Source organism: Choloepus didactylus, chromosome 21, assembly GCF_015220235.1.
Source record: "Choloepus didactylus isolate mChoDid1 chromosome 21, mChoDid1.pri, whole genome shotgun sequence".
Classification (NCBI taxonomy): domain Eukaryota; kingdom Metazoa; phylum Chordata; class Mammalia; order Pilosa; family Megalonychidae; genus Choloepus; species Choloepus didactylus.
The window spans coordinates 46,630,129-46,656,947 of record NC_051327.1 but is presented as its reverse complement, the minus strand read 5'-3'; the positions used below and the strand labels follow the sequence as shown (position 1 = coordinate 46,656,947).

Genomic DNA, 26,819 nt, shown 5'->3' with positions numbered 1-26,819 from the left:
TCTGCCTGCTCTCCTTGTGAGCTTTGTGTTGCACCTTGCTGGGTTCCTGAGGCGGCTGTGAACCTGCTGTAGGCCAGGGTGCACTCCTGGGTGGTGAGCCTGTTGTCCAAATGGGTCTTGGGAGCCCAGCGCAGTGGCTGTGAGGATGCTGAGGCTCAGTTCTGCATGGAAAGGAGGTTCAGGAGATCCTGACTTGTGCTGTTGTCTGGTTCTGACAGAGGAGTGAGCTCTGTGGTCCGCCGTTGCATTCATCGAGCGACCGGCAATGAGTTTGCAGTGAAGATCATGGAGGTGACAGCTGAGCGACTGAGTCCCGAGCAGCTGGAGGAGGTGCGGGAAGCCACGCGGCGAGAGACGCAGATCCTGAGCCAGGTCGCCGGCCACCCCCACATCAGTGAGGCTGCGTTCCCTGCTCCTGTTAGCTGACTGCTGCCCCCGCCTGTGCCCCCTGCTACCACCACCTCCATCCCTCTGCTCCCCTCCCGGCTTGGCAGCCTTTGGGGCCCTACTGCCTCCTTTGGTTCCCCTTCCTTCCGGGCCACAGACCACTGCTGCCTCAGGGTGGAAAATCCCCTTTCATATGTATCTGCCCTTCCATCTCTGTCTCTCTGCCTTTTGCCTCTTTCCCCAGTCACTCTCATCGATTCCTACGAGTCTTCTAGCTTCATGTTCCTGGTGTTTGACCTGTGAGTATCTCCCTGTTCAGAGCCAAGCGCCTCCTCCCCAGCCCCAGGCCTGGCCCCAGCCTTGCCACGCTGTGGGCTGCACACCACCCTGCCCACACCTGCCTCTGCCCCGGCTAGTGCCCTCTCACTCCCCATGGCCTGCCTGCCACCCTGTGGCTCCAGCCCCTCTCCCCAGGTGCCACGACCGAAGCAAGTTTTTCAAGAGTAACAGTGACAGTCCCCCATGGCTGAGAGGTTTAGCAGGGGAGAAGTTGTTTTAAGAGGAAAGTGTTCATCAATGAGCTGACTGCCCAAAAAACAGACCCCTACCCCACTACCCTCCCATTTTACACTGGTCTCCATCTTGCCCATGAGTGCTGCATCTGGTCAGTCTGAATCCGAATGCTAGGTGTTATACAGTATAGTGCAGACCAGTAGCAAAGGTTCTTCATGGAGAATGATTTGAATACCAGAGATTTAGGGGGGGCCCTTGGAAAAACTTCACAGTCACCCATATACTTACAGAAATGACCCTCTGCAAAAATCAGAGGGGTGTGGGGAGCATCTGTTGCACCACGTAACTTTGCAGAATGGTGATACTCCCCAAAACAACACCTGATGTGTTATTTCAAGAATTGGTCTAGAGTTGCAATTATAACCTCAATTTTTCAAGATCTATATCATGAAAATAAGCAAAATTTCAAACTAAAGTCCTCGTGAACTTTTTTCCCCACTCTTTGTGAAATTTTTGTCTATGTTATAGATAGATTCACTTTGAGACCTTTTATCAGGTACAGTTCTTTGTAGATAACAAGGAACTCCTGTAAATTATGGTCACAAGAAGGCATTTACCGTTGCGAAAATAGCCCCACGATGGCACAATACAGATATTTCAACCACCAAGCCACTGGGCCAAACTGCCCCTGGTATCTGCTTCTCTCTTGGAGTGCTCTGTCTTGAGACCCTTTGGTTTGCCTGCAGAGGGGTCTCCCTCTAGCAGCCTCTTCCAGGGTACTTTTGTGGGCACTGGCTTACTCTTGGCCCCCACCGTGGCATGCACCTACCGCCCATGCCCCTCCTGTGTCTTAGGATGCGGAAGGGAGAGCTCTTTGACTATCTCACAGAGAAAGTGGCCCTCTCAGAAAAGGAAACCAGGTAACGGCAGCCCCTGGGGTGAGCAGTGGGGTGGGGCAGGGAGAAGCAGAGGCAGAGTCTGCGCTCCCCCAGGTCCATCATGAGGTCAGTGCTGGAAGCAGTGAGCTTTCTCCACGCCAACAACATCGTGCACCGAGACTTGAAGCCTGAGAATATTCTCCTAGACGACGATATGCAAATCCGACTTTCAGATTTTGGGTTCTCCTGCCACTTAGAACCTGGCGAGAAGCTACGAGGTGAGGGGACCTGGCACCTTGAGAGGTATGGGAGGGAAGGGGACACAGGCTGAGGTTGGCTGGGTCTGAGTACTGAGTCTCAGGTACGAAGGGAAGGGAGAAGGCAGTGAGCACCTGCCAGAGCACTCTCTGGGTGCAAAGCCTGTGAACAGCTCAGCATGGGTGTCCTGACTGGGGAGGATGGAGACAGACATGGGAGCAGTGGTGCAGAATGGGCTGAGAGCCAGGGCAGGAGGAGGCTGAGAGGTCGAAGCACCCGATTCAGCCTGGAGCAGCTCACAGAGAAGGCCAGAGCCAGTCCCTGAAGGGTTCCTTGGCTTGTCCCAGGAGGATAAAGGGGACACCAGGGGTCAGCAGTGTGTTCAGGGCCTGGAGGGGAGAGGCCCGGTGTGCTTCTCAGGGTACCGGGAGGAGGACCTGGCCAGGCGGCCTTTCCCAGGGCTAATACATTTGTCATGACGGGAGTGTATCTGGAGCAAATGGGAGACTTGAAAAAAAGTTCACCTGTGGGGCTCCCCAGAATCTTTTGATAAGCTATGACTTTTCCCTCACTGGTTTTGCCCTGGGTTTCTCACAGCTAACATGCACTGGGTGCTTACTGTGAACTACGCACGACAGTGTCTTTCCATGGCTTATTTCTCTGGCTCATCATGCCACCCTGATAGTGTGTCTCCACTTTTATAGATGGGCTTGAAGTGGTGAGGTGACTTGCCCAAGGTCATGGGGCCAGGATTTGAACTTGGGTAGTCTGTGTTAACCTATGGATTTAGACAAATCTTGTGGGTGTTGTGTTCCCTTTGGGCTTTCACATATACTTTTCCCCTTTCTGGAATACTCTCTGTCTCTGCCCACTCCGTCCTCTCCCTAGGCTTCATTATTTCAGGTTTCACTTTAAACCTCCAGGTCAGGTAGGGTCCCGTTTTTTCTTTTTTTGTTCTTATTTCTCCCTTTGTGATGCTCTTCTTGCTCTGTTGTTGTTCTCATTTGCTTTCTGGCAGCCAGTAACCTTGGCAGGCCCACCTTTAATTCATCTCTGTGCTGTGTGTGGTGCTTGGTACATCATAGGCATTCAGTGAACACTTGGGGTAGCAGTGAATTTCCCAGACTTCCTTCCAAGTCAGTCCCATTAACATGTGGAAGTGTGCCATGGAGCACAGTTTGAGAATTGCTAAGCTGGTAGAACTGGTGCCTGGAAGTGGTAGAAGAAACTAAAAATAGGGGCTTGGATGAGTCACCTGGGGGGCTCTGTGCTGCAGGAGTCTGGACATGATACAGATGCCATGATGCAGAGTGAGGGAAGGGTTTTATTTTATTTTATTTTTTTACCTTTCACCCAGATTCTCCAAGTTTTAATATTTTACCACCTTTCCATTCTCTTTTGCACATATTTTTTCTTCTGAACCATTTGAAAGTAACTTGAAGACACGATGCCACTTTGCCACTAAATGCCTAAGCGTGTTTCCTGAAAACAAGGGCATTTTCTTATAAAGTCATAGTACAATTATCAAAACTAGGAAATTAACAACACTGTAATCTACTTTACCAGCCTCCTTTAAATATTACAATTGTTCCAAACACGTCCTTTATAATCAACTGCTATCCCTCCTCCCCCAAATAAATCTGGTCCACAGTCCAATCCAGGATCACTCATTGTGTTTAGTCACCATGTTTTTTCAGTCCCCTTTACTCTGGAACAGTTCCTTGGCTTGTTTTCAAAACCTTCACATTTTTGAAGATTTAGAAGCCTTTGTAGGATGTGCCTCATGATGGGATTATCTGAGGTTTCCTCATGATGAAGTTGTGATTATGCATTTTTGGCAAGAGTACCATGATAGGATGCTGCACCCACAGGGCATCATCTCAGGAGTCGTGTAAGGGCAGTTGGGCCTGTTGCCCTATTATTTTTTTAATACAGTTTTATTGAGATATATTCACATACCCTACAATCATCTCGAGTGTGCAATCAAGTATTCACAGAACCGTCATATAGTTGTGCATTCATCACCACAATTTTTGGACATTTTCCTTACTCCAAAAAAAAAAAAAAAAAAAATTAAAACAGACCACCTAAAACATTCCATCATCCCATACCCCCCTATTATTTATTTTTGTTCCCATTTTTCTATTCATCTGTCCATACACTGGTTAAAGGGAGAGTGGGCCACGAGGTTTTCACAGTCACGCAGTCACACCACGTAAACTACGTAGTTAAGCAAACGTCTTCAAGAATCAAGGCTGTTGGGTTGCAGTTCAATAGTTTCAGGTATTTCCCTCTAGCTATTCCAATACACTAAAAACTAAAAAGGGATATCTGTACAGCACATAAGATTGCCCTCCAGAGTGACCTCTCAACTCCATTTGAAATCTCTCAGCCACTGAAACTTTGTTTCATTTTGCTTCCCCCTTTTGGTTAACATTTTCTCAATCCCATGATGCAGGGTCCAGGCTCATACCTGGGAGTCATGTCCCTTGTTGCCAGGGAGATTTATACCCCTGGGAATCATGCTCCACTTGTGGGGGAGGGCAGTGAGTTCACCTGCTGCATGGGCTTAGAGAGCAACCCACACTGAGCAACAAAGGGGTTCTCTGGGGGAGACTCTTAGGCACAATTATAAGTAGGCTCAGCCTCTCCTTTGCAGTAACAAGCTTCATAAGGGCAAGCCCCAAGATTGAGGGTTCATCCTATTAAATTGTTATCCTCAATGTTTGTGAGAATATCAGTAATAACCTAGGTGAGGAAGTCGAACATTTCCACATTTTCCCCCAGTTCCTCAGAGGGCCCTACATATATATTTTTATTTTCTGCCCAAGTTACTTTGCGATGTATCAGAATTTCATACTAACCTGTACAAACCTACCAGATCTCACTTCCTATTCAAAGTTCCATGTAATTATGGTGTTTGAATAAACTGACCATACAAGTTAAATTAGTGTGCTGCAGAAAATATATATCCTGCACCAAATAATCATCTGTTCCCTTGATCTCACACAGAACTTGAAGTTTTAAAACACAGTCGATGTTGTCCTTTAAAGGGAAGGGTTTTAAACAGGAGACTGCCCATATGTGCTTAGGAATTCCCAGATTCCCACTTGTTCCCCTCAGGCTAAGTGGTGGTTCCACTAACCAAAGTGGAGATTATAGGATGAGGAATAGGTTTGGGCAGAAAGGAATGTGGAAAATATTTTGTTTTTCATGTACTATGTTTGTAAAAATGTGGTAGCAAATAGATTGTGCAAGGATTGGGGAAGGGCATTGTAGGGTGGCTTGGCTGGAGGTTTGGAGGAGGCAATGACACAGTTGGGTAGGACCTTGAAGTCCAACCCAGAAATCAGCTTTTCCTCAGAAGGCCACGAGGAGCCTTATTGGCGTGGGAGTTGCTCAGTAGTGATAGGGCCTAATAATAAGGGACACTGCAGGGGTCAGAACTGAAACCTATGTTAAGGGCCCAGGAGGGGGCTGGTGGCACCCCCTACACCTCAGCCCTCTCTCCCCAGAGTTGTGTGGGACCCCAGGGTATCTAGCACCAGAGATCCTTAAATGCTCCATGGATGAAACCCACCCAGGCTACGGCAAAGAGGTCGACCTGTGAGTTTCTGTCCACTACCACCCCTCCCCCCATGGGTATGGTTCCTCCCCACAGCTGCATCTACCCACCCACCTCCCAGTCCTGCCTGATCCTGGTCTCTTCCCAGCTGGGCCTGTGGGGTGATCTTATTCACACTCCTGGCTGGCTCGCCACCCTTCTGGCACCGGCGCCAGATCCTGATGCTGCGCATGATCATGGAGGGCCAGTACCAGTTTAGTTCACCCGAGTGGGATGACCGTTCAAATACCGTCAAAGACCTGGTGAGCTGGGGCCATGAGAGGGCAAGTGGGGAGGCCCAAGAGCTGCTCCTCATGGTCTGGGGTTCTCCCTAGATCTCCAAGCTGCTGCAGGTGGATCCTGAGGAGCGCCTGACGGCCGAGCAGGCCCTACAACACCCCTTCTTTGAGCGTTGTGAAGGCAGCCAACCCTGGAACCTCACCCCCCGCCAGCGGTTCCGGGTAAGCCAGAGAGTGTCAGGGCCTGGGCCTGTCCCCCTGCCTTTGGTGCTTCTTCTGTGGTGGACACTCAACTGGAGCTCCCACTGCCCGTTCCCAGGTGGCAGTATGGACAGTGCTGGCTGCTGGACGAGTGGCCTTAAGCACCCACCGTGTTCGGCCCCTGACCAAGAGTGCCCTATTGAGGGACCCTTATGCACTGCGGCCGGTACGGCGCCTCATCGACAGCTGTGCCTTCCGGCTTTATGGGCACTGGGTGAAGAAGGGCGAGCAGCAGAACCGGGCGGCCCTCTTCCAGCATCGGCCCCCTGGGCATTTTCCCATCACGGGCCCTGAAGAGGAGGGAGACTCTGCTGCTATCACTGAGGATGAGGCCATGCTGTTGGTGGGTTAGGTCCCCAGCCCTGGGGAACCTCAGAAAGCAGGACTCTCCAGGAGGAGGACTTTTCATCAGACTAGTCCCCCTGGGATAGCCTCAGGCCCACCAGTGATCATGCTATTATCACAAAGACCCAGCCCTGTACACGCACGCCCCCTCCCCCTGGCCAGGGCTTTGACAGCAGAGCTGGGGTGGAAGGGAGCCACTTGGAATGTCATGCCTGGCCTGGTTGGTGCTGCCTGTGCTGCATATGAAATAAAATCTGCTCCATGCCAGGGAGAGTGGGTGCCCTGTGTCTGGTGTCTGACTGGGGCAGGGAAGCCCAGAAGGTACTTGGGGTGGGAGAGGGGCAGGAAGGGGGCTGCTCTGTCCCAGGCCTTTATTGGGGAAATGCTGGGGATCACTTGGTCCTGTTCTTGCCTTTTCCTGGGGGCAGCTGGAAGGGCTGTTCTAGGGTGGCCAACTTGTTGCTGAGCCTGTCCTCGCTGGCCTTGAGCCGCTCCTCCACCAGCTGCCGGAGCTGCCCCAGCTCCTTGTTGAGCTGGGTCTTGATGAAGGCTTGGAGGGCAGACTTGTGGCCTGTAGAGGCAGGGACGAGGGGGCGGGTCAGGAGCGATGCTGTCTTGAGCCTGAGGGAGTTGCCCCTAGCTGGGCGAAGCACCCCCAAGGGGCTACCCAGGTGGCAAAAGTGCTTTAATTCAGGCAAAGTCAGCCAGCCTCTCTGTGACAAGAAGTGAGCAGATGGGCCAGACCGGACTTTCTGGGTTCAAATTCAGACTGTTCCTTAGTAGCTGGGTGGCCTTAGGCAAGTTATTTAACCTTTCTGTGACTCAGTTTCCTCATGTGTGAAATGTGGATAGTAATGACACCTACCAGATAGGGTTGCATGGGGATTAAATGAGTTAATATATAAAATGCTTAAATAGGGCCTGCCTGGTGCAGAGTATGTGCCAACTATTCTAGCTAGTATTGGCAATGCTTTTATAAAAATCCTCTTCTGGACCTTTGGCTCCACCCAGAGCAGCTCTGTTTTCATCTGTCATGTTGGCCTTCTGCATAAGAAATCATTTGGACAAAGGGCACCATGACTAAAAATGGAAAGTCTGAAGTCCTTCATTTTACACCTGCCCAGAGTCCCTGGGGACCCTAACTCCTCCAGGTCCTTACTTGGCTCTTGCTCTGGCTGGCTCGCCGTCTCCAGCTCCTTTTCCTGGGGGGTGACTGTCTGTTCCTCTGCTTCCTCACCTTCTTCCTCTGAAGCCAGAAGCAGGAAGAGCCTTCAGCCTCAGCCCTAGCTCCAGCCCCAGCCCCAGCTCCGGCCCCCTCCTTTACTCTTATTACCCTCTGGCCAGAGCTTGGGTGCCTCCAGCCCCAAGTAAGTCAAAGATAGATCCAGCCGCACCTGAGAAGAGAGAGGAAGTGGGGCGCTGAGAGGAGGGCACCTGCACTGAGGGAAAGGGAGAGGTGAGGGGTGGCCTCTCGGAGCCCACAGCCCAGTACCTGGGGAGTGAAGACATATTTGTAGAGCTTGAAGTGGCGGAAGTAGGTGTTGACCACATAGTCCGCCAGGGCCAGCAGCTGTTCTTCCTTAAAGAGGTCAATGCTGAAGGGGGGCCGCTGTGGGGTTGACTGGGAGTTAGGGGATCAACCCACCTGAGGCCTTCCTTCTCCCTGTCACCACTTCCTGAAGCCCTGACCTTTCCTCCAAGACCTGGCATTCAAGGAGTAGGTAGAGCCCACTGGGCCTTTGGAGGAAGATGAAGGAGATAAGTGTGAGAGAGAATGGGAGATCGGGTTGGATGTTGTCTGGGGGATGGTGAGGGTCCTGTTCCTGGGAACTGACCCTGACTCCATGGCAAAAAAGAACACTGGTGAAGTAGCGATAACATTCTTCCACGTTGCCCAAGGGGGTTGCTGGGAGGAAAAGCAAGATGTGACAGTGAGTCCTTTTCCTGATGGTCACCCATTCATTTCACTCACTCACTTAACAAGTACAAATGAGCATGAGCTTTAGAGGTGGCCAGATCTAAGTTCAAGTCCTGGCTTGTTTCGTTAATCCACTCAACAAATCTCGAGTATCCACTACGTGTTGTTCTAGGTACTGAGCAAGACAGGGTTCTGCCCTTGTGACACTTATATTTTATTAAGTATTATGCATATATTTACATATATTAGTTCCCAGAGTAATCCCACAAAGTAGTGCTATATTCTTATTTTATAGACAGAGAAACCAAGGACTTCAAAGGTTAAGTAACTTACATGTGGTAATACCACTAGTTAAAGACAGAACAGAGGTTCCAGTTGGTAATCTCTACTTCCTACTTCCCAACCCAACCTTCTGCCAACCCAGCCTCCTTTCATTTGTGGGTACAAATTCTACAGTAGCCTCCTCTTACCAACACAGGCCTTGTGGAGATCTTGGAGCAGGGCACAAGCTGCTGATGTCTGCTCCAGCGAGAAGTCCTGCTGGCGGCAGAAGATGAGTGCATGGGAGAAGAGATCCAGGGTTATGGCCTCCCGTAGGCTCTGCTCAGGACAGCTCAGCCCCAACAGCTCAGCCAGCACCCTTGGGAGGGAGAGAGGAGGAGTGAGTGATGACAGAGTGTGGGAGAAGGTGAGACTGGCCTCTACCACCCCACACTCATCTCTCCTCTCACCACATGCTCGGGGGCCAGCCATTTCTCCTGTCTTCCCAACCCACCCCCTCAGCCTTCCCCCAAGAGCTCTTCTTCCCCTCCCTGCTCAGCCCCATACTCCCTCATCTCCTCAGTGTTGGCAGTCTTCTCCAGCCTTTGCATGGAATGGATGTCTAGGTATTTCCTGTCATAGGAAAAGGGGAGAGAAAGTTGGTGGCTGTTACACATTAGTCTTGTGACAGAGCTATGATGACTAGCATCAGGCTGGCTATCAGGAGACCTGAGTTTGATGCTCAGCACTTCCACTAACTTGCTGTATAACCTCAGGCAAGTCATTTCACTCTTTGGGCCTCAGTGTCTTCACCTGTCAAATAAGGGATGGACTAAAGGAACTCTTCTGAGCCTCTGCATGTATAAGGTCTAGGGTCAGGAAACTTGAGTTCTTATCTCTGCTCTGCCACTACCTTGCTGTATGGCCTTGGGCAAGTCCCCCCTCGTGGGTCCTCAGTATCCCCATTTGTACAACACCTCCTGGCAGCAGTGATACTCTACTATATTCTCAGTACTGGGCTCCCTTATTCCCACACTCCGTCTGTGGACTGGGGAGACCGGAGAGCCAGCTTCCAGTCACCTAGGGTAATTGCATCTCTGGGCCTCAGTCTCCTCATCTGTAAAATGGGGATGCCCTGACTACTTGACAGGACTCGGAGGCACTAAAGGAATACTGCAAGGTGAAGTGTAACATTTCCCCATGGTTCTTCACACTCACCACATGCAGATCCGGGGCTGGGGAAGCGGCGGCTGCGGAGAGAGCGGATTGGGAAAAGACAGTTGTGTGGTCCCTGGCCCCCCCTAGACCCTAGTCCGTTGCGAATCTCCAGCGGGGCCCGAGAACGCGCTAGGTTGTCCTCTCATCTCAGAGGCCCTGGACAAGCAACGCAGGCGGGGCAGAGCTTCAGCAGGTCCTAATTACTATTCATAAGCCTGCAAAAACAGCCACACGCGCCCTGCTTCTCTTCACCACGGCAGTCCGGGAAAGGTCTGGAACGTTACTAAATATAATAACGGGTGAGCCCTGCCGGGGAGCCCTTTTATAAGCACAGGAGGAGACCACTCTGTCCCGCCCTCACCGCGAACAAGTTGGCTGTAGGATCTTCATCCGCTTCCACGGACGCCGTCACCGACTCGGTCCGCGTATCCGTTCCCACCCTCGCGGCCGATTCACCCACTGAGCTGAAATCCTTCTCTGGTTCCCGCCGCAGTTCGGAGGGCAGTTCAAGCTCCGACGGCATTCTAAGTCCCAGCCTTTGGGTGGACCTCTGGGGGATCATCTCATCGCTTCTCCGTGCCGCAGGTCACCACAGCCTCTGTCCGCCTTGCGGCAGCCAGTTCTCGGGTAGCGACTGCCAAGGCCCGGCCCTCTAGCGACGCCGCAGCCAATCTACGTCTGCCGAAAGGCTCGGTGCAGCCAATTCGCGGGAGGCGTCTCTCTCCGTCTCAACGGCGACCGTTGCTAAGAAGGCTTGTGAAGGAGGGAAAGTAGACAGTGTAGGGCATAAGCTAATAAGTGAGAAGGCAGTGCACATGCGTAATAGGTTGCACGTGTCCACTTCGGTGTCTTCTTCAAAGTTGCCCATAAAAAAGATGGCGGTGTGATTCGGGTAAGAAGGCGAGAGCGGTGTCGGTTACCATGGCAACTGTTTGCTGGCCAATCACCGAGAGAAGGAGGAGGTGTTCAGCGAGAAACCAAACACGGCGGGAGGGGCGGGACTAAGCGCAACCAATAGAAACAGGAACTAAAGAAGTGTCGCCACATCCGGCACCGCCCCGAGCGCCGCCGCCGGCGCCCTGGGCTGGGCAGGCTCGTGACGTCCGATGAAATCCAAGATGGCGGCACAAGGCTGAGGGCTTTGCTGGTGAAGGCCTTGGGACCGGCGACTGCGGGATCCGGGAGGTGTGTTTGCGGGAGTTCGGGGCTGTGGGGCAACGACCGCTTCCACATCTCTGCCACATCTCTGTCTCCGGCAGGTGACGGAAGTTCTGCTTCTGTCTTCTCACGCCCCTCAGAGGACCCTGCGCTGCTTCTTGCCGCCGCGACCATGTCTGGGCCCGGCAACAAACGCGCTGCTGGCGACGGGGGCTCGGGGCCCCCAGAGAAGAAGCTGAACCGCGAGGAGAAGACCACAACCACTCTCATAGAGCCCATTCGCCTCGGGGGCATCTCTTCCACGGTTCGTGGGCTCTTGCCCTACCCCTCAGAGCTCGCGAGACTCCCGTCTCTTGTTCTCCGCCCAAGCCGCCCAGAACCTTACTCTCAGCTCCCAAGCTTAGTATGATCCACTTTACAGAACAGTTTGTTGAAGGGGACTGAGGACACCGCGTCTTGCCTTCCTTTTACAGATGGGAAAATAGGTTCCCAGAGGGCCTGTGACTTGTCACAGATGTCAGAGTTGGAAAGGGGCAGCGGCAGAAGCAGAACTAACATCTTCACAACCAAGAGCTTTCTTTATGGGCGTTTGAGCCTCTTTCAGTCCTGTTGGCAGGATAACCCCCCTCTCCTGGCCATTCCAGTTGCTTTCCCCTGTTTCTTGGTGGGATTGGTTTCTGGACCTTACTTGACCCTCTTCTTGGCTCCTCTATTTCCCTTGCTAGGAAGAGATGGACCTGAAGGTCCTGCAGTTCAAGAACAAGAAGCTGGCAGAGCGGTTGGAACAGCGGCAGGCTTGTGAAGATGAACTCCGGGAACGAATTGAGAAGCTGGAGAAGCGGCAGGCCACGGATGACGCCACGCTCCTTATTGTCAACCGCTACTGGGCCCAGGTGGCTGCCCCTCTGCTTTCCAAACCCTGGCCTTGACCCACCTACCAGTCCTCAGGTTCCCCTGCTGGGAAAGGAGTATCATGCTGGGAAGCAACTGAGGGATTCATAACATTTTTGGTGCTTTCTCCCCTTAGCTGGATGAAACTGTGGAAGCCCTTCTCCGACGCCATGAGAGCCGGGGGGAGCAATCTTCAGGGACAGAGGCACCTGGAACCCAGGAAGGACTGGCACGTGATGGGATGTCTCTCCCAGAGCCAGGGACATCAGAGCTGAGGGGTAGGGCCAGCGCCCTAGGATCTGGGAATCTTAGATGAGTTCCAGGAGGGTCCTGAGGAGGAGGATACTTTGATATTTGGCTACTGAATTCCCCTCCCTTCGTTCTCCCCAACACAGTTGATTGCATGTTTGAGTAGTAAAGTACAGTAGGTAACAATCCTGGCATTGGAATTTGACTGACTTGGTTCATAGTGGAGTTTGTTTTGACACTCTCATTTAGTTCAAGGAAAGTATCAACGTTGAACGTTGATTGTGTACTTTACGTTGTCTTAGATTCAGAAGAGACAAAGGTAGGCATAAAGAAATATTGTTCCTGCTGTTAGGGAGCTAACATTTAGAGAAGAACAGAGGCTTTTAGATAAATAAACACATGTATGTACACAATTGTAAATGGTGAGTAAAAGCATAGGGTCTCCTGAAAAGGAATAAACGGGTGTGCATGTGTGCATGTGGTATTTAGATTGGGAAGGCAGAGGAAGCTTTCTGGAGGAAGTGATTTGGGGGCTCTGTGTTCCTGAGGGAATTAGTTTCTCTCTCTAAATCTCAGTTGTCTCAATTTCAAGATGGGGATGGAGACATATTACAAGTGTTATGTTAGAGTTCAGTGAACTGTGGAGTGTGAAGGGCTCAGTCAGAGACTTGATACAGAGGGATGGTAAGTGCTGTCTGTCTATCCTTTCCAGAGCCTCTGCCAATGCAGCTGCGGCCCCCTCTCAGTGAGCCAGCCTTGGCTTTTGTGGTGGCACTGGGTGCCAGCAGCAGTGAGGAGGTGGAACTTCAGTTGCAAGGCCGTATGGAGTTCTCCAAGGCAGCTGTGTCCCGCGTGGTAGAGGCCTCAGACCGTCTACAGCGCCGGGTGGAGGAACTCTGTCAGCGAGTATACAGCCGAGGTTAGGTCTTTGGACCCCACCCAAATGGTGTCTGCCACCACCTGCACTTTTATGGCACTCTCTCCAGTCTGCCTAATGCCCTGAGCCCAGAGGCAGCTAGAATTCCCCAAGGAATTTATCAGCCATGTTCTGGAGGGAAGGGTTGGGTTGTAAATGGAGTTGGAATTGAACTTGGGAGAGGTGGGAGGGAGGGGTTTTTGATTATGGTGGGGCCACCCCTTTCTGACTGGAGCCCCTCTGGAGCACTTTTCACAAACCGCAGTGGCGGTCGCTGTTCCACAAGACGTATCAACAAGTGCTGAGGCTTTGCAGCCTGACAGGCTTCTCCCAGCCTTAGATCTGGCACCCTAGCCTGGGTATCCTGGGCAAATGGTTCCCCTGTCTAAAGGTTTTCTTCTCTGTATGATGGGGATAAGGATTCCTGGCTTTGTAACGAGAAATTGGCAAGACCGCTCATGGATCACATTGGGCATGTAGCAGGCTTGAAAATGAGTTAGTATTTGCCCCGTTGCCCTGGGTTTGGTTCCTACCTGTACCCTGCCTTCCCAGGGGACAGTGAGCCTCCTGGTGAGACAGCCCGGGCACGAACCCGGGAGTTGGGCCGCGAGAACCGGCGGTTGCAGGACTTGGCCACCCAGCTGCAGGAGAAGCACCACCGCATTTCATTGGAGGTGGGAGTTGGGCTTTTGGGGTGGGTTTAGAACCAGGGTGGGGTTTGGGTTAGATGGGTAGCCAAGGAGTCTTAAGGAGCCAAGTCTCCCATCCAAGCATCTGTCTCCTTTGTTGCCGCAGTATTCTGAGCTCCAGGATAAAGTGACATCAGCAGAGACCAAGGTGTTAGAGATGGAGACCACAGTGGAGGACCTGCAGTGGGACATTGAGAAGCTGCGCAAGCGTGAGCAGAAGCTCAATAAACACCTGGCAGAGGCCTTGGAGCAGGTGGGGTTAGGGTGCTGGGTCAGGCAGAGCCAGGGCTGGGAACATAGGGCCCTAGCTTCTCTCCATAGCTGTTTGTATCTCTTCTCTCCACAGCTCAACTCTGGCTACTATGTGTCTGGGAGCTCCTCCGGCTTCCAGGGGGGCCAGATCACACTTAGCATGCAGAAGGTGAGTGGGCATCGTTCATCTCTGAGCCCTCTGATGACCATTTCTCTGCTCCGCCCTTGAAGTGCCCCTCAGAATTAAGGATGAACATAGAACCATAATGCCCGAGGCCCTGCCCTGTGCAGTCTTCTACTGTTCTTTTTTTTCTGTTTTTTCTTTCTTTTCTTCCCTTTCTTCTCTTCCCCTCCTTTCCCTTCTTCTCCCTTCCCTTCCCCTTCCCTGCCTCCCTTTCCCTCCCTCCCTCCTTCCCTCCCTCCCTTCCTTTGTGGAAAGCTAAATGCAAGCTATTGCTCTAGGTGCTAGGAATATTAGGGAAGAAAATAGACAAAAATCAAAGCCATAATGGAGTTGAGGTTCTAGTTGGGGGAACTGACATAAAGAAATAAGTAAGACACGTAGTTTGTCAGCTGGTTGTAAAGATTCCTTTACCGTAAATCAATAAAGCAGCAAAAGGAAATAAGAAGTGGAAGAAAGTTGGAGTCAGGTGGCAGCTCAGCTGGGTGGCTGAAGAGCGACCTCATGGGGGGTAGGGGGAGTACTGAGTCACTGTCTCATTCCTCCTTCTGCCCCCCCTTATCTCTTGGTGGCTGCACATTATCTTGGTGCCATGGGGGTCAACGCACTTTGTTTCTCTTTACTCCGACTGGCTCTTTGGGTCTTCCGGGAATCTTTCCCTGACCCCTAATTAGGAGCCGTGGTTCCCAGCACTGACCATGCACTACTGAATTTTCTGCCCCTTATCTGGGAGCTCTCAGGATAGTGCTGGGGTCTTGCTTGCCCCTGAGACTACACCATCCGTCGCGGCCCTGCACAGGGCAGTGTGGATGGAGGGCGTGGTGGGTACATGAGGGAAGCTTGAAGCCTGGTCTGGCCCTGCCTCCCATGGCCCCTCCCACTCCATAGTTTGAGATGCTGAACGCAGAGTTGGAAGAAAACCAGGAATTGGCCAACAGCCGCATGGCAGAGCTGGAGAAGCTGCAGGCCGAACTGCAGGGGGCTGTGCGGACCAACGAGCGCCTCAAGGTGGGCCATGGTTGGACCTGAGGGCACCTGGAACTGCATGGTGCAAACTGATCCTGGCATCCTGCTTGCTGACCACCTTTGGGCATCCCCCTACCCCACACCCCAACCCAGGTAGCCCTGAGGAGCCTTCCTGAGGAGGTGGTGCGGGAGACAGGGGAGTACCGCATGCTGCAGGCCCAGTTCTCGCTGCTCTACAACGAGTCTCTGCAAGTGAAAACCCAGCTGGACGAGGCCCGGGGGCTGCTGCTGGCCACCAAAAACTCTCATTTGAGACACATCGAGCACATGGAGGTGTGGCCCTGGATTGGGGTGGGGAGGTGTGGGAGGCCGAGTGTGCCTGCCAGGGGCTCCTTGGAATAGATTCTTCCTAGGCTACTGAGGCCCGAGGTGAGGGGCAGGAGGGAAGGGTTTGCCAAGGGGGTAGAGGGGTTGGGTGGGACCTTAACGCCTCAACCCACAGAGCGACGAGCTGGGGCTGCAGAAGAAGCTGCGCACAGAGGTCATCCAGCTGGAGGACACACTGGCCCAGGTACGCAAGGAGTACGAGATGCTGCGCATAGAGTTTGAACAGAACCTGGCGGCCAATGAGCAAGCAGGTATGTGGTGCGTGGGGGTGTGGGGCCCTAACTGGGTGCCAGGCCTGGGGTGGGGCTGCTGCCTCTCCAGACACCAGGGCTTCAGTCCCTTCCCCTCCCAGAGCCTCAGTGCCGTTTGGGAAACAGGATGCAGTACCTGGCTCACAGGGCACAGGTGGGGTTGCTGTCAGCCTCCCTGGATCTCAGAGATATCTGTTCATTGTCCAGAGATTTCTTGACTACCACCTAGGAGCCGGACTCTGCTCTAGGCTTTGGGGTTGTGCCTGCAAACACAGCACAAAGAAGCCCTGCTGTTGTGGAGCATTATTTTAGTAGGGAAAGATAAGCAATAAAACAGAAAAAAATAGAACCTGTGTGTTAGGTAGTGAAAAGCATACCAAGAAGCATAAAGCAGTGAAGGAAGATAGGAAGCCCCAGGAGAAAGGGTGTCGTGGTTTTGGATGAGGAGGCCAGGGAAGAGTAATTGGGAAGGTGACATTTGTTTAAAAATCTGAATGAAGTTGATTAACTTACTTTGGCAATGCTGTGGCTCCACTGAAGGAAATTTGGAGCTGTTAAAAGAGTCTACATTAACAGGTAATACCGAGAAGCAAGTTAATCTTGGGTGAATTTCCTTCAAGTTTGTATTTACTTTGACGAGACCACGCTACACATAAGGCCTCCGTCTTCCTCTCCTGCACTACGAGAGTGATGGCTCTGGCTCAGCCTCTTCTCCCACCAAGGGGTCGGGCCCCTGACCCCGGACCAGTCAACCCATTACTTCCCAACCCCCTCCTCGCAGGGCCCATCAACCGCGAGATGCGCCACCTGATCAGCAGCCTTCAAAACCACAACCACCAGCTCAAGGGGGATGCCCAGCGCTACAAGCGGAAGCTGCGGGAAGTGCAGGCTGAGATTGGCAAAGTGAGTGGGGTGCTGGGAAGAGCCTCCCTCGGCTGGACCCGGTGAACACCGTCTCACCTCAGCCCTGTGTCCTCTCTGTCTTCTCAGCTCCGGGCCCAAGCCAGTGGCTCTACCCACTCCATCCCAAATCTGGGCCACCCAGAGGACTCCGGTCTCAGTGCCCCAGCCCTGGGGAAAGAAGAGAGTGGGCCAGGCCCTGGTGGCACCCCTGAGGGCAGAAAGGAGTTGGCTTCAGTGCCTGGTACCACCACTGCTGCCACCTCAGTGAGGAAAGAGGAGCTGGTCCCCTCTGAGGAGGATGCCCAGGGCCCCTCTTCCCGGGCCCGAGAACCTGAGGCCAGGCCCAAGCGGGAACTTCGTGAACGGGAAGGGCCTGGCCTAGGACCCCCACCTGCAGCCTCAGTTCTCTCCAGGGCTGATAGGGAGAAGGTCAAGGTGGAAGAGGCCAAGAGGAAGGAGTCAGAACTCCTCAAAGGTCTCCGAGCAGAACTCAAGTGAGAACCCTGTTCCTGTCTTCTACCCTCCCCACCCTGGCCAAGTGACCTCTAGCTCTAACTCACTGACCCTTGTTCCGGTGCCTTCCCCAGGAAGGCCCAGGAGAGCCAGAAGGAGATGAAACTGTTGCTGGACATGTACAAATCAGCGCCCAAGGAGCAGCGGGACAAGGTGCAGCTCATGGCCGCTGAACGCAAGGCCAAAGCCGAGGTGAGGGGGCAGGGCCTGGGGCCAGGACAAAGGCCTCCCCAGAGATCTTAACTGCCCTTGGGGGCTTCTGCCAGAGCAGAATCCTAGGTCAGCAGGAAGCAGTGACACGAGTGCTCTCTCCTCCTGGTGGCTATAGGTCGATGAGCTCCGGAGCCGCATCCGGGAATTGGAGGAGAGGGATCGGAGGGAAAGCAAGAAGATTGCGGATGAGGATGCCTTGCGGCGCATCCGACAGGCAGAGGAGCAGATAGAGCACCTGCAGCGCAAGCTAGGAGCCACCAAGCAGGTGCAGCCCCTGGTGGTCCCCTTGTTTCTGAGTGCTGAGCTCCCCTTGACCCACCCTGGGTGCCCTGGCAGGTGTGGCCCCTCAGTGGCCTGGTCCCTTTCCTGGTTCTTTGCCCATGCAGTCCCTTGGCTCCCCCATAGCCATCCTCTCTATCTGTCAAGTTCCATCTTGTCCCTGCCTGCTTGCTACAGGAGGAGGAGGCGTTGCTGTCGGAGATGGATGTTACAGGTCAGGCTTTTGAGGACATGCAAGAGCAGAATGGGCGGCTGCTACAGCAACTGCGGGAAAAGGATGATGCCAACTTCAAGCTGATGTCAGAGCGGATCAAGGCCAACCAGATTCACAAGCTCCTGCGGGAGGAGAAGGATGAACTGGGCGAGCAGGTTCTTGGCCTCAAGTCCCAGGTAAGGCTGCCCTGGGCTGGCAGAGCAGACCTGGATGGGCAGGGCCTCCACAGTACTGAGTCTCCACCCCGCCCTCAGGTGGATGCCCAGCTGCTGACCGTGCAGAAGCTGGAGGAAAAGGAGCGGGCCCTGCAGGGCAGCCTTGGCGGTGTGGAGAAGGAGCTGACACTGCGCAGCCAAGCTCTGGAACTCAACAAGAGGAAGGTAAGGCTGGGTCTGAGGGGACACGTAACCAGGAAGCTGGCTCACCTCCCTACTTCCTGAGGCTGATGCCGGGTGTGGTGGGTGCACTGAAGCCTGGCCCTGTCTCCTCTCATGGAGGTACTCCCTGGGGTGCCAGCTCACGTGTGTCCAACACTTGCTATGCACCAGACCCCATGCTGAGTGCTATACATGCTCAGTCACATTTCAGTCTCATAGTAGTCCTGTGACAGTGGCTTTGGTTATTATTACCCATTTTCCGAGTGAGGGAAACTAAGGCTCAGGGAGGTCAGCTGTCTTGCTCAAGAGAGAGGGGAGCTGGGATTTGAGCCAAAGTGTCTTTGGCTCCAGGACTCAAGTCCTCACCACTGCGTTGGTTAACTGTGTGACAGGGACAGTGGTCCCCGTCACACAGTATTAAATGAATTCCACAGGAAGAATGTCTAGCTCATGGTACAGGTCTATGATTAACGTTGATTTTCACCTCCTGTGCCCTGCTGGGCTTTTCCTCCTCCAGTCAGCCTGTCCGTTTAAGCAGTTTTGTTCATGCCCCTGCTGCGTTCCAGGCCCTGAGGACTTGGGCACAGTGGGGGCGAGAGCAGCCCTATCTTTGTGGCACTTGCTTTCTCAACGGGCAGATGTTCAGCCAATAATCCCACAGATAAAATGAGTTATTACAGATCTCAGTGAGTCTTGATGATGAAAGAAAAATGACAAGGTCCTTTCAAGAGGTGATACCTGAACTGAGACCTGAGGGAGTGGAGTGGCAGAGGAAAGGTTTGTGTTGGGAGAATTGAGGGGAGCAGAGAGAGAGAAGAGCCCCATGAAGGCTCAGAGGCAGGAGAGAGCATCATGCAGGTGAGGAACTGCACATCAGGGATGAGAGGGAAACTATTGGGAGGCGAGGCCTGAGTAGCAGGCAGGACCAGCTCCAGCACAAACAGCGGGCTTGATCTCAAGAGCCAGAATCACCAGGTGTTCCAGGGCACAGGTGGCCCATGGCCTGACCCCCCCCCGGGCTCAGGAACTGGTGCCCCCCCCATCCCACCCGCCTCAGGCTGTGGAAGCCGCCCAGCTGGCCGAGGACCTGAAGGTGCAGCTGGAGCATGTGCAGACGCGGCTGCGGGAGATCCAGCCCTGCCTGGCAGAGAGCCGGGCTGCTCGTGAGAAAGAGAGCTTCAACCTCAAGAGGGCTCAGGTGGGTGGGGTGGGCAGGTGGACCAGGGTTCCGGAGGTGGTTTGGGATCAGGCATTTGAGAGGGAGGCCCCTGCACTTAACCTCGCCTCTCTCCTGCCCCAGGAGGACATCTCACGGCTGCGGCGCAAGCTGGAGAAGCAGAGGAAAGTGGAGGTTTATGCAGATGCTGATGAAATCCTCCAGGAGGAGATCAAGGAGTACAAGGTGGGGCTCTGGGGCGAAGCGGTGGCTCATCGACTCGGGAACCTGAGACGAGGGATTGCTGAGAACTGTAGTGGGGTGGGTAGTCTGGGGGTCCCGCAAGATAGAGTGGGAACACAGAAAGGTTGCAGGTAGAATGGTTGTGGAGTCAGACTGCTGAGTGAGCCCGGTGTTTGTTGTATGACCATGTGCCAGTCACAGAGAACTAGACTTGGTCTCAGACCTTTGAAACTGACAGTCAGGTGGCAGAGGCAGTCAAGTGATCACATCAAGAGATGGGATGGCAGAGGCCAGAGGGGCTGTGGAACTCAGAGGAGGCTCCCTGAAGGATGGGTCAGGGAGGCCAGGAGAAGTCAGGTGAGGGTTCCAGGGAAAGGCAGATGTTGAGGTCCCAGATCTAGAGGCATGCTGGAAGAACAGACTGCTGGGCGTCATAGTTGGGGGCGAGAATGTGGGTTCTCGGGTGAGAGGCAAGCCTGGAGAGGGAGAGCCATGTCCTCTCCTGAGGGGTGTGGTAAGCCAGGTGAGCTGCTTCGCTTCTTCTGTTGGCAGTGTAGAGACATTGAAGGGTTTTAAACAGTGTGTGACATGGTCAGATTTTCAGTTAAGCCATTGTGGTTTTTGAGGCAGAAAATGATACTAAATTGGCCTGAGGTATTGGTGACTCAATAGTACTTGAGCTCAGGAGATGGGCTCAGGAAAGACTTAGGAGGCAAAGTTGCCTGGACTTGAAGATCAGATGCATTTGTTGGGGGAGAGGAAGGTATTAAAGAGAACTCCAGGGTTCCTGGTTTGAGCTGGGAGGATGACCGTCCCATTTTCTGGGATTAGGAAGACTGCAGAAGAGTAGGTTTTGGTGGCCACTGTCAAGGATGTGCTGAGAACAAGGGACTGATGGGATTTCTTGTCTGGGAGGGTGTGGCACTCAAGGCAGAAGGGCTGGAGAACAGGAGCTTGGGGCATGGCAGCAGAGGCAGGGGTGGAAGCCACATCCAGCTGCAGTCACAGGGGAGGGTCTGGCATGAGAAGAGACAGATCGTTCTTCTCCCTTTGAATTCTCAAAACTTAAGCCATGGGTAGAGGAAGATGAGCCGGGGTTGGGCGGAAGGATAGTGCTGGAGAGGGAGTCCGGGGAAGAGTTTCAGGGGGTAGGGATAAGCTGAGTCAGAGCTGCCCAGGAGGCAAAATAACTGAACAGAAGAGACACCCCTTGGATTTGGAAGTCTTGGTGGGAATGGTTTGAGGGCAGGAGGGGGGTGGCGGTCAGATTGCCTGCATTTCACCATCTGGAATGGGCAGAGGGTGGGGGTTAGGGGGGTGATGTAGTAAATAGACAACCCTTTGAAAGCAGTTTGGCCTTGAGGGGCAGCCATGGGTAGAAGGGAAGGGTTTCTAAAGAAGAGGAAGGCTTCGGAGACTGTACACCGCTTGTGAGTAGGGCCCTGTGGTAGGGAAGAGGTGATGCCGGGGTGTTGCTGAGGGATTGGGATGGGCTTTCCAGAGGGCAGAGGAGGTATGATGGAGAGATTCTCATCTGCAGTTGGCAAGTGAGTTGTGGACAGGGGAAGTGAGTCCAGGGACCCCCACCATGATCTCTGGGTGGCACCAGGGGCCAGGTGAGGGTAGAGACAACAGATTTCTAGTGACACTATCGTGCCCAGATGTGACTTAGCAGGTACAGTTGGAGAGAAGGGGGACAGTCAGCTTGAGCCAGGGTCAAGATTTTGCAGAAGAAGGGCAGGAGGGCAAGAGATGAAACAGGGTGGAAGGGCCGGGCAGAGCTGGCCCAGGGTATAATCTAGACTGCTGCTTTCCCCTTTTGAGACCTTGGCCTCTGAGCTTCAGTCTCATCTGTGGCGTGCTTGTGCCTACCTCCCAGGGTCATTGTGAGGGTTGGGTGCAATTCTCTGTGTGGCAGTCTCAGCCTGCAGTTAGCTCAGGGGCCAGGCATGCCAGGGTTGATCCAGAGCTGATGCCTTTGTCCTGCCTAGGCACGGCTGACCTGCCCTTGCTGTAACACCCGCAAGAAGGATGCAGTCCTTACCAAGTGCTTCCATGTTTTCTGCTTCGAGTGTGTGCGGGGCCGCTATGAGGCCCGCCAGAGGAAGTGCCCCAAATGCAATGCAGCCTTTGGTGCCCATGACTTCCACCGTGTCTACATCAGCTGAACCTGAGACTCTGGGGACTTTGGAGCACCCATGGATCCTGGGGGCTGTGCCCCCAGCCTCTTCCTACCCTGGGGTCCACTGGCCCCTACTCTACCTTCTGGACCCCATGGGTCCAGTCCCTGCTCATCTAGTTGGTTTGGACACCCAGTGCATGCCAGTGGGAGTGGATCAGCCCAGCTCCTGAAGGTCAGAGCTGTAGCCTAGGGGTTGCCACCCCATAGGGGGAAGGTCTGCCTTGAAATACCCTCAACTGAACTTCCCGAAAACTGGTCCTAACCTTTCTCCCCCACACTCCAATGGCCCATCACAGCCCTATGGAGGGAATTCCCCAGGCCTGCCCACCCACAAGTGAGGAACAGGGGTGGGCCAGCTCCCCAACCCCTTTCTCTAAGCCTGAGCCTCTCAAGAAGGCAGGTAGACTTTTTTTTATCTACCTCTCCCAGGCCTGGGCAGGCTTCCCTCCTGTGGAATCCCCTGGGCACTTTGCTTTGGCTCTCAGGCTAAGGTCTGAAGGGCTCACCCTCTTGGGAGGCACCCCCTTCTTCCTCTGGGGTTGCTGCAGTCACCCCATCCTTATCTTGTGAGTGTTGAACCAAGATCGTCAGTTTCTATGTACACAGACCCATTGCCAATCTCTGCTTTTCTCCCAAGCCAGCTTTCTCCCACCTCATGCACCATAAGGCTCCACTGGGGCCCCAGCCTTGACCCTGCTTTCATCCTGGGGGCCTTATCTGCAGTGGAGGCAGAACCTCCCAGGAGGGGGAAGGGACAGACCAGCCACTGGGCCAACTTCTCATCATTCCAGGCAGAAGAGCTTCACCCAACCAGTCGTCACTGACCCTGCACCCATGAAACTTCCTGTAGTGGTGCCCAAGCAAACTCCGTGGGCTGGGAAGGCAGCAGATAGATGTAGGGGCCCCTTTGCACCCACAGCCCCTGCTCTTCAGAGATGTCGTGTATAGTTCGGTGATCGTTATGAATAAATGTCTATCCGACCTTTGGCCCACTGGCTCCCGGTAGCCAAACCCCTTGCCGTAAACACGGTGTCCGCGCTGCCATGGCTGAGTGTGAGCCCAAAGGGGTCTGTGTGGGTAGGAGACCCAGCTCCTCCCCACCTCCAGACTCTATGTTTGGACGTAACGGGTGTAAGGGACGCCTACCCTAGACTGGACCCGCGTGGGGAGCCCCTGGAGCTGACCGCCTTCCTACTACGGGGAAGGCTGAAGACCACCGGCTTTTGGATCGGCTTGCTTGGCCGGGTGGGCACGCCCCCCACCCCCTCCCAGCTCTCATTGGTCGTTAGGAGGGACTGTCTTCGCGTAAGAGGGTGTCGGGAGGTCGCGAGCTGCATCCTGGGAAATGTAGTTTATGTTCGTGCGAAGACGTTGGGAGTGGGGCCCTGGGCCTGTTCCAACCTTGCGAGCCGCTGCCTCCCCAACGGTTTCACACCCTTTTCCCCTGCGGGCGGACGCACAGATGGGACATTTCGGCGGGGTGACTTCCTTCATTGCAAGCCGGAACCGCGCGTTAAGCGGCGCCTCTGGACTCAGCGCGCTGTCGGGGCCTCGGACGGATCCTTCACAGTGACGGTGCTGGGACTCGCTCTGGTGCCGGTGCTGACCCGGGCTGGGGCCGGAGCTGGAGTCGGGGCCATGGTCACGGTGTCGGCCGCACCCTTCGGGGTGCCCGCGGCCTTGTCAGTGGTCGCGCCTTCGCGGGGATTTGCGGCCTTGTCCGCTTTCGGGCCCCACTTGGTGCCCGCGGCCTCGGCAGAGCCATAGCGGCTGGACCAGGTCGGACTGGAGACGGAGACGCGGGCTACGGTGGCTTCGGGCGCGGGACTGGAAGCGCTGGGCGCGCTGGCGGACGCGCGGGCCGCCGCGGGGGACGGCATCAGGACGCCGAAGGGAGTATCCGCCTCTTCAGGGCAGCGGGGGCAAGGCTGGGAAAAGCAGGATATTGCATCACAGAGACGCGGCCACCTGCGTCCTCTGGAGAGGCCCCTCTGGAGAGTGCTGCGCCCGGGCCAGGCAGAAGCCAGCCAAGGCCCCAGGCACTCTGATGTCTGCACGTGCTCCTTAGGTCAATGCAAGGATGGACAAAAAGCCTCCGCAGACACCTTCCCTAGTGGTCAGCTAGTCCTCGTGGGTCTTCAGACCTAATGATAGGTTAGGTATCAAACCACTTAAAAAAGCTCTTTGAGGCCCAAGGTTGTAAGCTAAAGGTTCCAGAATTTCAGTGGGGCAGCAAGCACTAATGGCAATGGGAGGAAGAGGAAACTGTAAATGTTGGTTTACCATAGCCAGTCTAGTGTTGGGAATATCTGCCTTAGGGGCTGCTCAGGCTCCACTACCCAGGAGTGTGAACCCTGCAGATCCCCACTGGCCTCAGTGGCTGGGCCTCCGGGATGGGTGGCCAGATCACAGCTGGACCAACCCTGACCTTGGCCGCCTTCTTGGGTGTGAGCAAACGTTGGCCTCAGTGATGAAGGTGCCTGATTCTGCCAGAACTAGGGGCTACTGCCTGTGATGGCCACAGCATCTGGTGGCGCAATTCACACTGAAACTCTTCCCTTGGATCCTGGGGTGCTACATTCTCCTGGGTCTCCTCTTCCCCAGCTAGCACCTTTTTAAGTCTTCTACTGGTCCCCCAGGCTAGGCCCTCTCCTTTCGACTCTGCCCCTCTCCCTGGGTGTGCCCATCAATGGCCACAGCTACAGCTGAGCTGCCAAGGCCCAACTCCTTCTCAGCCCAGTTTTCTTACCTAAGCTTCACCACCAATGGGGGAGGGGGGGATAAGATGTCATTTTCCTTAAACTCCCCAAATAGTGCTACATTGCCATGCTTCTCAGACAAAATGCTCCAAATCCAGAAAACCCACAACGCGCAATGTTATAATCAAATTGTCAATGCCAAAGAGAATTCTGAAAGCCAAAGAAAAGCAACGTGTCACGTACACGGGAACCTTGGTAAGATTAAATGCCGATTTCTCATCGGAAGCCCTGGAGGTAACCAAGAATTTTGTATCTGGGAAAAAACATCTTTCAAAAATGAGGAAGTAAGATATTTCCAGATAAACAAAAGCCAAGGGACTTTGTCACCACTAGACAGGCCCTACAAAAATGCCAAAGGGAGGTTGAAAGGAAAGGACAGTAGGCAACTGACTGAAGTCCCTAGAAGAAATAAAGATCTCCAGTAAAGACAATGACATGGGTAAATAGAAATACCAGTACTAGTGTATTTTTGATTTGTAACTCCATTTCTTGCTTTCTACAGGACCTAAAAGGCAAATGCATAAAATGTAACAGTAAATCTATGGTTTTGGACTTACAATGTATAAACATTTAATTTGTGACAAGAACTACATAACAGTGGGGGGACAGAGGGGTATAGGCACGTAGTTTATGTATGCCACTGAAGTAAAGTTGATATCAAAACAAATGGGATTGTTACAGATTTAGGATGTAAATTTAAGTGCCACGGTAACCACAAAAAAAATATCATAGGATATGCAAATTCGCAGAGACAAAGTACAGTACAGGTTACCAGTAAAGGTTACCGGGAGTGGGGGGCAGGGACAATGGGGAGTTAATGCTAAATGAGTGTAGGATTTCTATTTGGGGAAAGGGAACATTCTAGTAATGGATGATGGTGAGGATAGTGCCACCTTGTGAATGTGATTAATTCTGATAAATAGTATGCTTGGGGGTGTTGGGAATGGAAGATTTATGTTGTATATATGTTTCCACAATTAAAAATTAAAAAGAGAAACTAAAGAGATGATGACATGCAAAACATGATACTGGGTGAGATCTAAAAATGGAAGCTCAAAAGGGCTTTATTGGGACATAAGAAAAAATTGGAATATAGACTGTAAGCTTCATATTAAATGTCTTGAACTTGAAACTGTACTTAAGGTACATAAATGAATATCCTTGTTTGTAGGAAATGAACATGGAAGTATTATGTTCAAGGATTATGACGTCTGCAACATGCTGTCAGATGTTCAGAAAATAGATGATAGAATGATATGGCAAAGGTGGCAAAATTGTAAAATTGGCTGTTCTTGGGGTGTGGTATTATGTTGGAGTTTTCTGTATGGAGTTTGTATTATTTTTGCAACTGTTCTGTATGTTTGAAATTAGTTCAAAATAAAAAGTTAAAAAAAAAGCCCCCCCCCGCCCAGCCTCTGCACTCTAGCGTCACTTCCTGCAATCCCCTTGCGCTGCCCCTGCTGTCCCCTCAGGTGACCTCCTCACCCCCTTGCCGAGGCAAGCAGCACCTCTGGGCTCCGCAGCCTCTTCTGCTCAGTCTCTGAACCCTTCGCCGAGCTCCAGTGCCTGCTCTTTCCCTGTGATCCCCTCATTTGACTAAGGACTCCTCCGGTCCTGGGAGGAGCTCTGAGTACCAGTGCTGGGAACACGGGATGTGGAGGCTGGGCGCTCCCACCAGTCCCCTCCCTTCCCTGGCCCACCCCTCGCTTTCCAGGTGGGGAATGGGAAGGAAGGACAGGGACCCTGGCCCTGAGCTTCTGGGTCAGAGAAGCACAGGGAGGGTGGGGACGCAGCTTCCTAGCAGAGGCAGAATCAGGCAACAGGCCAGGGCATGCACTGACCTCGGCCGGCCTGGCTTCAAGGGTTCCCGGTGCAGACAGCGTGGACCCCGGCCAGGCCCCGGCAGGCCCCGTGATGGGGCTGGGAGCTAGGGCGGACGCAGGGCCTGTCTTGGCCGCCCTGACTTGCTGCAGACCTTAGGCAGTGGCTGCCCTGCTCAGAACCTCGGCCTCTCCCCACCGAGGGCCCCCAGGCTGCCATCCCAAGAGGGACTCCCGAGCCAGGTCCCCACCCACCTTTCCACAGGACCTCAAAGGCGCTGAGATACGTGGGCCAGGCCCAGGGCCCAGGTCAGGCAGGGGTGGACAGGCTTCCCTCT

At 53.6% G+C, this 26,819-nt stretch overlaps 3 protein-coding genes across 12 annotated transcripts in view; 2 read left to right on the top strand and 1 right to left on the bottom strand.

Moving 5' to 3' along the window:
• Positions 1 to 6,756, top strand: part of PHKG2 (phosphorylase kinase catalytic subunit gamma 2) — a 31,521-nt gene extending 24,765 nt beyond the window's left edge. For 6 of the 7 annotated variants that reach the window (XM_037814560.1, XM_037814559.1, XM_037814557.1 and 3 more), the window contains 7 exons: positions 219 to 394; positions 632 to 686; positions 1,755 to 1,820; positions 1,893 to 2,056; positions 5,552 to 5,642; positions 5,750 to 5,903; positions 5,976 to 6,756. In XM_037814560.1, the coding sequence (XP_037670488.1) occupies positions 219 to 394; positions 632 to 686; positions 1,755 to 1,820; positions 1,893 to 2,056; positions 5,552 to 5,642; positions 5,750 to 5,903; positions 5,976 to 6,434 (1,165 nt within the window). In that variant the 3' untranslated portion in view covers positions 6,435 to 6,756. The remainder of the gene's footprint in view (positions 1 to 218; positions 395 to 631; positions 687 to 1,754; positions 1,821 to 1,892; positions 2,057 to 5,551; positions 5,643 to 5,749; positions 5,904 to 5,975) is intronic. The other variant, XM_037814563.1, reaches the window with a different exon arrangement.
• Positions 4,948 to 10,702, bottom strand: CCDC189 (coiled-coil domain containing 189). Its single transcript, XM_037814564.1, has 9 exons — positions 10,244 to 10,702; positions 9,883 to 9,914; positions 9,232 to 9,297; positions 8,874 to 9,043; positions 8,321 to 8,391; positions 7,978 to 8,094; positions 7,819 to 7,879; positions 7,645 to 7,731; positions 4,948 to 7,056 (listed from the first exon to the last, which is right to left on the bottom strand). The coding sequence occupies exons 1-9, from the start codon at positions 10,442 to 10,444 to the stop codon at positions 6,878 to 6,880; spliced, it is 984 nt and encodes a 327-aa protein (XP_037670492.1). The 5' UTR covers positions 10,445 to 10,702; the 3' UTR covers positions 4,948 to 6,877.
• A 257-nt stretch (positions 10,703 to 10,959) lies between these two features.
• RNF40 (ring finger protein 40) lies at positions 10,960 to 22,883 on the top strand. 4 transcript variants are annotated; one of them, XM_037814462.1, is made up of 20 exons: positions 10,960 to 11,067; positions 11,181 to 11,344; positions 11,766 to 11,933; positions 12,068 to 12,209; positions 12,893 to 13,099; positions 13,649 to 13,770; positions 13,892 to 14,038; positions 14,132 to 14,206; positions 15,107 to 15,226; positions 15,338 to 15,517; positions 15,687 to 15,822; positions 16,604 to 16,725; positions 16,813 to 17,219; positions 17,313 to 17,430; positions 17,567 to 17,716; positions 17,908 to 18,120; positions 18,199 to 18,324; positions 19,379 to 19,519; positions 19,622 to 19,723; positions 21,712 to 21,888. In XM_037814462.1, exons 2-20 carry the CDS (start codon positions 11,213 to 11,215, stop codon positions 21,886 to 21,888), a joined length of 2,985 nt encoding a protein of 994 aa, XP_037670390.1. In that variant the 5' UTR covers positions 10,960 to 11,067; positions 11,181 to 11,212. The 4 variants fall into 4 exon arrangements, with proteins under 4 accessions (XP_037670390.1, XP_037670389.1, XP_037670388.1 ...); XM_037814461.1 differs by having other exon boundaries at positions 10,968 to 11,067; positions 11,142 to 11,344; positions 21,712 to 22,883; XM_037814460.1 differs by having other exon boundaries at positions 11,001 to 11,029; positions 11,142 to 11,344.
• The last annotated feature ends 3,936 nt before the right edge of the window (positions 22,884 to 26,819 follow it).